At 41.9% G+C, this 11629-nt stretch overlaps 1 protein-coding gene across 5 annotated transcripts in view; it reads left to right on the top strand.

Moving 5' to 3' along the window:
• Positions 1–11629, top strand: part of rhbdf1b (rhomboid 5 homolog 1b (Drosophila)) — a 50680-nt gene that overhangs the window by 20745 nt on the left and 18306 nt on the right. For 4 of the 5 annotated variants that reach the window (XM_061908893.1, XM_061908894.1, XM_061908896.1 and 1 more), the window contains 7 exons: positions 5118–5346; positions 5458–5661; positions 6045–6167; positions 6248–6390; positions 10346–10588; positions 10668–10779; positions 10864–10938. In XM_061908893.1, coding sequence (XP_061764877.1) covers positions 5118–5346; positions 5458–5661; positions 6045–6167; positions 6248–6390; positions 10346–10588; positions 10668–10779; positions 10864–10938 — 1129 coding nt within the window. The remainder of the gene's footprint in view (positions 1–5117; positions 5347–5457; positions 5662–6044; positions 6168–6247; positions 6391–10345; positions 10589–10667; positions 10780–10863; positions 10939–11629) is intronic. The other variant, XM_061908895.1, reaches the window with a different exon arrangement.

Here is an 11629-nt window from a genome sequence, read left to right as displayed (position 1 = left end):
AAGGTATGATGGTCTCAATAATGTTTTGGACTTTTAAACAGCAGATATCTGCTGGGAGTCAAAGCACAAGAAGTGGAGGAAACATATCGTTTTAAAGGGGACTTATTATGCAAAACCAACTTTCTTACCTATTGGTACCCGTTTTTGTGTATTTGGAAACCGCATATGTCCCTAAAGTTTGACAATGGAGGCATTGCAGAGATTTTTATAAAATAATCATTCCTTCCTCCATACTTTCTTCTGACGAGGTGTTTGGAATTTGCTTTGTCCTGTGAAGTTTTCCACCATCTATCCTCTATAGATGGTGGAAATGTACCCAAATAATACCTAAATATCAGTTTTAGTTTCTGTACAACGAGAGGGACAAGCGGTAAAAAAAAATGGATTGAAGGATGGATTAGTGTTTGTAGTCCACAACCATGGCTGCCTTATTGCATGGGCTTACCTGGGCTTAAAGGCCCACTGAAACCCACTACTACCCACCACGCAGTCTGATAGTTTATATGTCAATGATGAAATATTAACATTGCAACACATGCCAATACGGCCTTTTTAGTTCACTAAATTACAATTTTAAATTTCCCGGGAGTTTCGTCCTGGAAACGTGGTGTAATGATTACGCATACGCAAGACGTCACAGGGTTTCAGGAAGTATGAGCACTACGCACACACTCAGCTAAATGTCGTCTGCTTTAACGGCATAATTACACAGTATTTTGGACATCTGTGTTGCTGAATCTTTTGCAATTTTTTTCAATTTTTATTGGAGAGGTCACAGTAGAAAGATGGAGTTGGGAAGCTTTAGCCTTTAGCCACACAAACACACGGTGATTACTTGTTTAAAATTCCCGGAGGTGAACATTTCCTATGGATCACAGCGCGGTCAAGCAGACATGAATCCAGACCACATGTCAACCAGCAGGTTTCGGTGAGAAAATTGTGGTTAAAAAGTCGCTTCAGCTGCGGCCTAGCTTCCGTTCTGCTGCAGCTTCGTGACTTCCCTCAGAGACACTGCGCGTCAACACCCGGCCGTGGACACACTTCTCCGACTATCAGGTAATATTAAACTCACTAAAACACTAGCAACACAATGGAAAGATAAGGGATTTCCCAGAATTATCCTAATAAATGTGTTTAAAAATATCGGAATCCTTCCCAATGCAATGGCGTTTTTATTTTTTAACTCTTTTTTTTTTTTCTAGTCCGTCGCTATCAATATCCTTAAACACAAATCTTTCATCCTCGCTCAAATTAAGGGGGAAATTGTCGTTTTCTCGGTCCGAATAGCTCTGTTTGTTGCAGGCTCCCATTAAAATGAATGTAAATATGTGAGGAGCCATTAACATGTGACGTCATCATCTGCGACTTCCGGAAGAGGCAGGGCATTTCTCTTAGCACCGAAAGTTGCGAACTTTATTGTGGATGTTCTCTACTAAATCCTTTCAGCAAAAATATCAAGTATGACACATAGAATGGACCTGCTATCCCCGTTTGTATAAGAAAATCTCATTTCAGTAGGCCTTTAAATCCAGGGGCTCCCACCAATCAGGGGCCCCCTGATATTCACGGAGGATGCACGGCATTGATTGGTCTTCAAAGCTGTCAATCACAGAAAGCTGTCACGATATGTGCACTGAGCTCGTCAAGTGTTGTTTTTGTTGTATTGAACTCCTAGGGGGCAGCACTGTGGAACAGGGGTTAGTGCATGTGCGTCACAAAACGAAGGTCCTGAATCAAAAAAAGAAGGTCCTGAGTAGTCCTAAATTCAATCCCGGGCTCGAGATCTTTCTGTGTGGAGTTTGCATGTTCTCCCCGTGACTGTGTGAGTTCCCTCTGGGTACTCCGGCTTCCTCCCACCGCCAAAAAAAAAACCATGCACCTGGGGATAGGTTGATTGGCAACATTAAATTGGCCCTAGTGTGTGAATGTGAGTGTGAATGTTGTCTGTGTTGGCCCTGTAATGAGGTGGCGGACTTGTCCAGGGTTTACCCCGCCTTCCGCCCGAATGCAGCTGAGATATACTCCAGCACCCACCGTGACCCCAAAAGGGACAAGCGGTAGAAGATGGATGGATGAACTCCTAGGTTTTTTTTATTTAGTTTGGTTCCTAGGAATCACTATTCTGCCGTTGTTTTTCACGGCTAGAATGTTGTAGAGCTCACCAAGTGAGGCCGCTACGTAGCACACATCACAAGACACCTTCTGTAGTATCTGCCAGACTACAGATGCTGCTATGTAGACCAGAGCCGTTTCCCCCAGACCAGCAAAGCCAGTGGGAATAACTGCGGTCGCACACAATTGCAACTGGCGAGCAGCTGAATTGTTGTAGCTGCCTTACATGGAAAACAGAGACAATACAGAGAAAAAATAAAAATAAAATAAAATAAAATAAAAATAAAAAAATCGGTCTAAGCCTGGCCCCTGGAGAGGGGGTCCAGACTGAGGCCAAGGGAAAAAACAACTCAATGTTGTACAAAGATTGTATTATCGTTGAAACATCGTAAACCCTAACTGATGCTTTGTTTGAATTAAATAAGAGCTTCAGGGGATTATGGATGAAACTGTAGGTGAGCACACAGCGATGAACGTGGGCCCCCAAAAAACCCCTCATCCATGATCTTCCTTGATGATACAATAGAATGCAACAAATTGCAATACAATCTCAAAGCACAAATACTAAAAATGTTGTAACTGTAGGTCAGTGCATCTGATAGTGTAAAGGCCAGCACAGAGGGTCTTGCCTGCCACGACGCCCACCACTGGTAATTACAATCCTGATCTATTCACACATATGTACTTTTTTGGCAGTGGCATGGATACAAAGAAGATAGCACTTCAGTATATTAATTATGTATCCTGTGATGTGATCATGAGACCAAAATTAAGGTTTTTGGAACCAACCTGACTTGGAGACAGATAAATATGGAGTATGACCCCAAGGACACCCTCCTTTCTGTCAAAAATGGAGGTGAAACTGTGTGTTTGAGATGTTTCCCTGCTGAGGCACTCACAAAAAACATCTACCGTAAAATCTTGGATGAGAACTTTAGCCTTAGCCAGAAGTTTTGAATGGGTCTTCCATCATGACAATGACCAGGAAATATATGGCCAGTAAACTATATGGGAGGAAGCAATACTAATGATATTGGTGTTGATATTGGACCCAACAGATGGTGTGTTGCGTCACAAGTCCCGTTCTAGTTTTGTTTTCAAATTTGTTTTGCACTGCGGGGCACAATAATACAGCTGGAACATAACATTCAACTGTTGTCAGTCGGCCTTTCCTTTATAAATACATGAGTTGTTAGGTTCTGGTAAAAACGTGAACCCCAGATGCAGAGGTGGAAGGCGAAGAACGGATTTTAAAAGTCTTTAATCATCCTAAGGCAGTGGTTCTTAACCTTTATTCAGTGATGTACCCCCTGTGAACATTTTTTTTAATTATAGTACCCCCGAATCAAAGAAAATCATTTTTGGTTGAAAAATTAGAGATAAAGAAGTAAAATACAGCACTATGTCATCAGTTTCTGATTTATTAAATTGTATAACAGTGCAAAATATTGCTCATTTGTAGTGGTCTTTCTTGAACTATTTGGAAAAAAATATATAAAAATAACTAAAAACTAGTTGAAAAATAAACAAGTGATTCAATTATAAATAAACATTTCTACACATAGAAGTAATCATCAACATAAAGTGCCCTCTTTGGGGATTGTAATAGAGATCCATCTAGATTCATGTACTTAATTCTAAACATTTCTTCAAAAATGTAGCTGTCAACACTGAATATTGCATTGTTGCATTTATTTTCACAGGTTATGAACTTGCATTCATATTTTGTTGAAGTATTATTCAATAAATATATTTATAAAGGATTTTCGAATTGTTGCTATTCAAAAAAAATCTCACGTACCCCTTGGCATACCTTCAAGTACCCCCAGGGGTACGCGTACCTCCTTTTGAGAACCACTGTCCTAAGGTAACAAAAAGAGTACAAAACCTTGTCTAGCGATTAACTCAAAGAGATGGCACTGAAAAACAAGTACCATAGAAACTAAGAAATATCAAAAGAACACAAAGTAACTAAATCGAGAAGTCCGGCTGGAGGCGAGGTGGAGCAGCATGGGAGACGTACGAGTGAGGAGAAGTCAATAATACAGGAGCCAGTGGAGCTGGTGTGGAAAAGGGCAACAGGAAGGTAATGTCTGCGTGTAAGCAAGGATGACACTGGAGTCTCACAGCTGCAACCCCTCGGCTAAAGGGGCTGATGAGACAATCAGCCTCAGGTGCATCCTGAAATCCTGAAGCAATGCCTCCAGCCGGCCTGAGAATGTCTGGAGACAGAGATGAAAAACAGAAGCAAGCAGGCAGTGTGGCCATACCCAAAATGTGAAGTGAAGTGAATTATATTTATATAGCGCTTTTTCTCTAGTCACTCAAAGTACTTTACATAGTGTGGGTGGCAATGGGAGCAGGTGGGTAAAGTGCCTTGCTCAAGGACACAACGTTAGTGACTAAGATGTCGGAAGCGGGGATCGAACCTGCAACCCTCACGTTGCTGGCACGGCCGCTCTACCAACCGAACAGTAGTACCTCAACTTACGGGCTTAATTGCTTCTGTGACGAAGCTCTTAACCCAAAACAATTGTATCAGCAGCTTCTCCATACTTTCATGGATAAATGTCCACTGTTTAGATAACATGTTAACAATCTCAGCTGGCGTTACTCAGTCTGCTTCAGTATGGTGCAGACTAGCAGTGATACGCTCCAACTGCTTCACCACGTTTTTCTTTCATTCATTGAGTATATTCCACTTCTTCTCAACACTGACCTTCACACTCACTTTCTTTCTTCCTTCATATGGTTGGGAAAACAAAGTTATATATCTATCTATATCTATACACTTGTTAGTAAGTAAGACCAGATGATTAGGGCGGATCTTACGGGGTTGACTGCGACATACACATCTTAATGGCGGGGATGCTTGTAAGTCACGTTTTCGCTTGCAACTTAAAGCATAATCAGCCGAGAGACAACTCTTATCTCCAAACATTTTTAAGTCGAGGTGCAACTTGACAGTAAAATGTTTCATCACACTGAGTCCTCCATCCACCCAGGGGTACAGCAGACTGGTTCGGCGTGAGCAAGGACAGTGACAGCACCCAGCGATGGAGGAGGAAGAGCCTGCAGCACTGCAGCCAGCTCTACGGGGGTCTCAAGGCTCAGGTGATGAGGAGCATGGAGCTACCCAGCCAGGACAACATCTCCCTGGCCAGCACCGACATTCCTCCTCCCCCCTACCTCCACCCCCAGCACCCCAGTCACCATCCCTATGCCATGCAGAGGGTAGGGCAGGTCATAGTTAATAGGCATCTTCTCTCCTTCCCGCTCATCAATCAAAGCTTCAAACAAACATGTCGGGTTGCTGATATTAAATGCCATCCTGTGCACTCGCAGATTGTGGACCCCCTGGCTCGGGGGCGTGCCTTCCGTGCGACGGAAGAGGTCGACATCAACGTCCCGCCAGCTCCCGTCACGCCATGCGGTGCCTCACTATGCTCCTTTTCCAGCTCACAATCGGTCCTCAACCGGTTGCCACGGCGACGCAAACGGGAGTCGGTTGCTGTCATGAGTCTGAAAGCTGCCACGGCACTAATGAAGGTCATTTCTCCTGCTCTTTGGATGATACACTTCAGTCAAACCCTTCCAACGCTATTTTTTGTCATACTGTACTTACTCGCCATCCATAAAAAAAAGGAATGATTAAGCTATTATTTTATGTAATTTTCATGTTATTTTTGCTATTTTGAATGACAATTTAATATTTTCCATTGAAGCACAGATTAGTGTTAGTGACCTACTTTCTTTCAAAATTCATATGCTTTTAATATGCTTCATTGATCTTCAGAGGCTTTAACCAGCAGATGGTCCACTTTAAAGCTCAGACAGCAGCTCGATAGAGGAACTTTCCAGAAGAGTAGACTTATCCACTGACATCTATGTCTGGTCGTTTTATCCCATGATGTTCATCGTTCACCGTGCAGGGCCGTACATTAGGCGAAAGCACGACAGGCCGTTGCCGAACTCGAAGTTTCCTGCCTCGCGGTGTCTTCGAAGACGACACTGCGGACTTCCCCGATGATCTGGATACATCTTTCTTCACTGGAGTGAGTCTTTACTCTCCCCGCTACGCCGTCTACTACCTGTTTGACTAAAGTGCTCATGACTTTGTTGTCGTCCGCTTTAGGAGGGCCTGCAGGATGAGCTGTCCAGCTATGCCGATGATGTTTTCGAGACGGCGTCGGAGGCTGCACGTCAAACGGTGGATGAGGGCCAGCTCACAGGAAGTGCTTTGGATAGAAATGAACTGGAGAGGAGCCACCTGATGCTGTGAGTTTTTGTAGGATATAAAATGAGAGAGACTCCCCATAGACGACATCACTGCCGCTGTTCATGTTCACGGCCAGATTGCATTGGACTAAAGCCTATCTAGCCAAGCAAAAGCCAGTTATGTGAATCACTGTACAGTAAGATCATAATTGTACTGCAAATTTGAAACCCCGATCTACTAAGGCTGTGTGTAAAATTGATAAGTACAAGAACTGAATTGATAAATACAACTTCAGCCAACCAACCAAGTAAAAAAGTGGTGCACACCGCCCTATTTAAATGAGGTTTTTGCACGTACTAAAAAGCTTTCACCCTACTCAGTGGCCTAGTGGTTAGAGTGTCCGCCCTGAGATCGGTATTTTGGGAGTTCAAACCCCGGCTGAGTCAAACCAAAGACTATAAAAATGGGACCCATTGCCTCCCTGCTTGGGACTCAGCATCAAGGGTTGGAATTGGGGGTTAAATCACCATAAATGATTCCCTGGTGCTGCCCACTGCTCCCCCCACTTCCCAGGAGGTGATCAAGGGGATGGGTCAAATGCAGAGGACACATTTCACCACAGCTAGAGTGTGTGTGACAATCATTGGTACTTTAACTTTAACTTAACTTTCACCATGAAGACTTGGGGAAATAATGTGGTTGCAGTGCAGATTCAAAAAGTGTACAAAAAAAAGGTAAAAACACATGAACAAGAAAGAAACATCAAATAACACAAAATACATTAAAAAGAGCAACAAGCTGATGCAACCCGCTGCCACTTTAGCGGCACTATTTTTACATACAGCTACAAAAGTAAAACAATGAAAAACAAAACAATGAGTAATAGATAAGCACATACGATTGCATCGTGCCTAAACAAGCAGCAAAACAAATCAAAAACACCTACTGTCCATCATGCTGGCCTCTGCGGTGCGTCACGCCATCGTCTGGGGGGGTGGGGGGGGGGCAGCACGACCAGAGACAGGAACAGACCCAACAAATCAAGGCCCAAACTATAAGGCAAAAAACACATGAAAACAAAAGGGAAACATCAAGAACATTCATGTAATCGTTCTCCTACATTTGGTGTTTTGTTATGTTTTTAAACATGCAGCAGACATAAATATCACCGGGCATTTTAGATGCAGTCCTGCAGTGCCTCTACAATAGAATCCACTTTTTTAGCTGGCAGATGATTGCCTGCTGATGATGCGCACTGCAAACGTGGGCTGGAATGTTCCAGATGCAAAAATACAGTTTTTAATTTATATGAAAAAACAAATGTCTTTAAAAATTGTGTACTGACATTAAAATGCATCAATTGAATTTGTTTTATAACCCCACCCTTTAGGTCATCCTGCAGGTGTAAAATTATTAAATGATAATGCTAAATGGACAATAGTATAATACTTTTTTTTTTTGACAGTCTCTATATGTGGCTGGAGGTTCAAAGCAAACGTGCTAGTTATAGATGCAAAATCGCTCCTGCAGAACAGTTTTAGTCTTGATAAATCACACTGCGTGTGCTAAATAATTTTATTTGCATCTTGTCTTCTCAGTATTGTAGGAATTATGATGATTAGCACACAGTTAATTCTGCATATTCATGAAGCCACACACTAAATGGATTGCGCTCCTTATTTTGCTCACTTGAGAGACAATTCTCTGTGCACAGTCTTAGTAGATCAGCTTTGCGTGTCGTACGCTGGCATGTTGTGCCGTTTGTGATTGGGAAGACCTCAGGTTGCGTGCAGGTAAGAGGAGTCTTTAATATCAATCGCAAGGCAAAAACACCAAAATAAACAGGCGGACCATTGGTAAATGCACGTGAAGCTCAAGGCAGAAAATGTAAGAGAATGAAAAACTGAGAATTGTAAGCTGACAAACTCAGTCGCGTGTGGCGAACGATGGACCAGCAACTAAAACACCAGACTATAAAGCAGAGTGATTACGGGCCGAAACCGGTGAGGACGCTAATCAATAAACAGAATGCAGGCGCAGCTATTAAGCCACCTTGCAACAAGAAAACGTAAACAAGGGAGGAAAAGAGCATTGAAAACATAACCGACCTCTAAACCAAGGAAAATAATACTTGACACAAACATACAAATGACCTGACATGACAAATTTTAACATTGTGTGTGCTATCAAGTTTGCATGTGTTCTGATACACGAAAACCTGTAGTAAATCAGGCCCTAGTGTACGTGTTTTAGTAGCGTCTTCATCTCGAATCACCATGTTTTATCGCAAAATTTGAAGGAATTATCTTACATGTCCGCCAGATGCCATTTTTGCAGGTTGTAGCAATAAAACTAAAGAAGGGGTCAACCTGCATACCTTTCCAAATGATGGTAATATGAGGAGAGTATGGACCTCTCCAGTCAAATTGACTCTCAGACTAAACCAGAGGAGTGTAATTTGCAGCAATCATTTTATTGTTTCAGACTTCAAAAGAAGAGGAGTTTCGGTTGAAGTTTGGATTTTTTGGATTTCAAAAAATCAAGCCAAATACAATCTTGAAAATCAGGAGGACCCTTGAAAGGAGATAGAGTCAGAACCTTCGAAAAAAAGAACAGACAAGACGCCCAAAAATAAGAGAAAAAAAAGCCAAGCAAGAGTATTCTAATGTGTCCTCTTCTCCTGATGTTTCCTCAAAGATGTTTGAGGAAATGCTGAAAGAGTATGAGGACAGAGCAGAAAAGTCCAAAAACTGTGGTTCTTTTATATTTCTTTTTTGCCCATAATGCTAAGCTTATTACTTTTGAAGTAATGATGGACCAGGGCGACAAAAACCATGCAATGAAGTTTTTAAAATAACAGTATTGCATTTCTTTATGTACACCGTGGTCGTTTTAATTAAGGGCCACATCGCAGTTATAGTGGTGCTCAGAGGGTCGCCTGTAACAGTGAATAATTAAGGAATAAAATTGCCTATGTATTTGATTATCATATTGAGTTTTTTCACGTACTGTATGCTGTAATGAAAGAAAAAAAAGTTTTTACTGTAAAAACTGGCAGCTCAGTCACCAGAATTTGTACCATGAAATGGAATGGAATTGAATGGTAAAATCCATGCAACAGAGTTGCCATTTGTTGTTTTCATAGTGCATCACTGCACGTAAAAAAAAAAAAAAAACCTGTATCAAAGTTGATTAGATGGTGAAAAACTCAAGCTGCCAGAATTTTACTGTAAATTGTGTACAATTTGATGGGTAACTCAAGCAGATATTTAAGTACAGTATTTAACTTTATTTTAACATGCATTTTGGGGGGAATATATATGACAATATGGTGTACGATTTGATGGATAACTCAAGCAGATGTTTAAGTACAGTATTTATCTTTATTTTAACATGCATTTTGGGGGGAATATATGACAATATGGTGTATTTTGTTGCATTATTTAATAAAACAGATTAAAGATATGCAATTGCATGGAATAATGGAAAGAACTAATACATTTAGTAAAAAAAGATAAAGTACCTTATTAACACCTAATATTTCCAGGCTTTTGCGGGCACATAAAATGATGCTGAAGGACAGTTCTGGCCCCCGAGCCTTGAATTGGACATGTGATCCACACTGTCTATGCGGGGAAATGGGCTCCAGTTCTGGAGAAGACGTCTCACCAAGAGAGGGCGGCATATCAATCCATCAATCAATCGAAGTTTATCTATATAGCACTTAATCACAAACGTCTTACAGGGCTGCAAAAACCACAACAACATTCTTGGCTCATATCGAGACTGGATATGTCTAGGGGGACGTTCCAAGTGCAGCTAGCTATCTCCCAATAACTCAAAAACTAAGATTTTATGGGAAAATGACTGGCTTATTAATTTTCAGGAGAAAAAAATACATGAAGAGAACTTTGGAATCTGGACGCTACGGGTCCTGAATCTCTTAGCAATCACACAATAAATATATCCTGTATGATGTATATTAGCATGATTGTTATTGTCGGTTCCATCCAGGCCATCGGAGCGAGGATGGCGCAAGTCAAAAGACGGCTCGCCGGTCCAACCTAAGCTGCGTTTTAATCAGGACGTGGTGAGTCGACAGCGTGGACAAAGAATCGTGGTTCCCGTTCAGAAGCTGTTTGCCCGAGAAAAGAGGCCTTATGGGCTCGGCCTGGTCGGCCGCCTTACCAACCGAACGTATCGCAAGCGCATTGACAGTTACGTCAAAAGGCAGATTGAGGACATGGATGATCACAGGTGAGATAACTCCTCGAGTATTCATTTATGTGTTGAAGACCGCATTAAGTCTGAAGTTCTCCTACCATTCTCATTACAGGCCGTTCTTTAGCTACTGGATCACATTTGTGCATTTACTCATCACCATTCTGGCTGTCACCATCTATGGCATCGCTCCTATCGGCTTCTCTCAACACGAAACTGTTGATTCAGTCAGTGATCTCATCTCATTTTCAATACTTAGAGCAATTCAACATTACTCAAAAATACTGTTTTTTTAATCACTTGTTTTGTAGGTGCTACGAAACCAGGGGGTGTATGAAAATGTGAAGTTTGTGCAGCAACAAAATTTCTGGATTGGCCCAAGCTCAGTGAGTTTTTGTTAGATTTGGAGATTTAGGGCCTGATTTACTAAAGATACAAACACCACATGGTAAACAGGGTGTGGAATCTATGAAATAGCATATACTATTAGTGGGTGTGCTTAGTGGGATTTACTAAGACTACATGTGCAATTGAAAAGTGGTGCAGACCGCCTTATTAGGGACGGTGTGGGGCAGTGGTAGAGTGGCCGTGCGCAACCCGAGGGTCCCTGGTTCAATCCCCACCTAGTACCAACCTCGTCACGTCCGTTGTGTCCTGAGCAAGACACTTCACCCTTGCTCCTGATGGGTGTTGGTTAGCGCTTTGCAGCTTTGCAGCTCCCTCCATCAGTGTGTGAATGTGTGTGTGAATGGGTAAATGTGGAAGTAGTGTCAAAGCGCTTTGAGTACCTTGAAGGTAGAAAAGTGCGATACAAGTACAACCCATTTATCATTTATTTGATTTAAATGAGGATTTTGCGTGTACTATACAGGACATTACTACAGTGAGACTCATGTACTGCACACTTCATCATGCTCTTACCTGTAAAGTTTTGCTATGTTTTCAAACATATAGCAGACATGTACTACTTGTTATGGGCATTTTAGAAGCATTTGTGCAGGGCATCTACAGTAACCCCCCCCCCCTTTTTTTTTTTACCTCCGAAAGTGCACTCATTGGTGAAAGGCTGCACCTGAT

This window comes from Nerophis ophidion, linkage group LG08 (assembly GCF_033978795.1).
Source record: "Nerophis ophidion isolate RoL-2023_Sa linkage group LG08, RoL_Noph_v1.0, whole genome shotgun sequence".
In the NCBI taxonomy this organism is placed as follows: domain Eukaryota; kingdom Metazoa; phylum Chordata; class Actinopteri; order Syngnathiformes; family Syngnathidae; genus Nerophis; species Nerophis ophidion.
The sequence above is the reverse complement of the archived record's forward strand: the minus strand, read 5'-3'. Positions and strand labels throughout refer to the sequence as shown.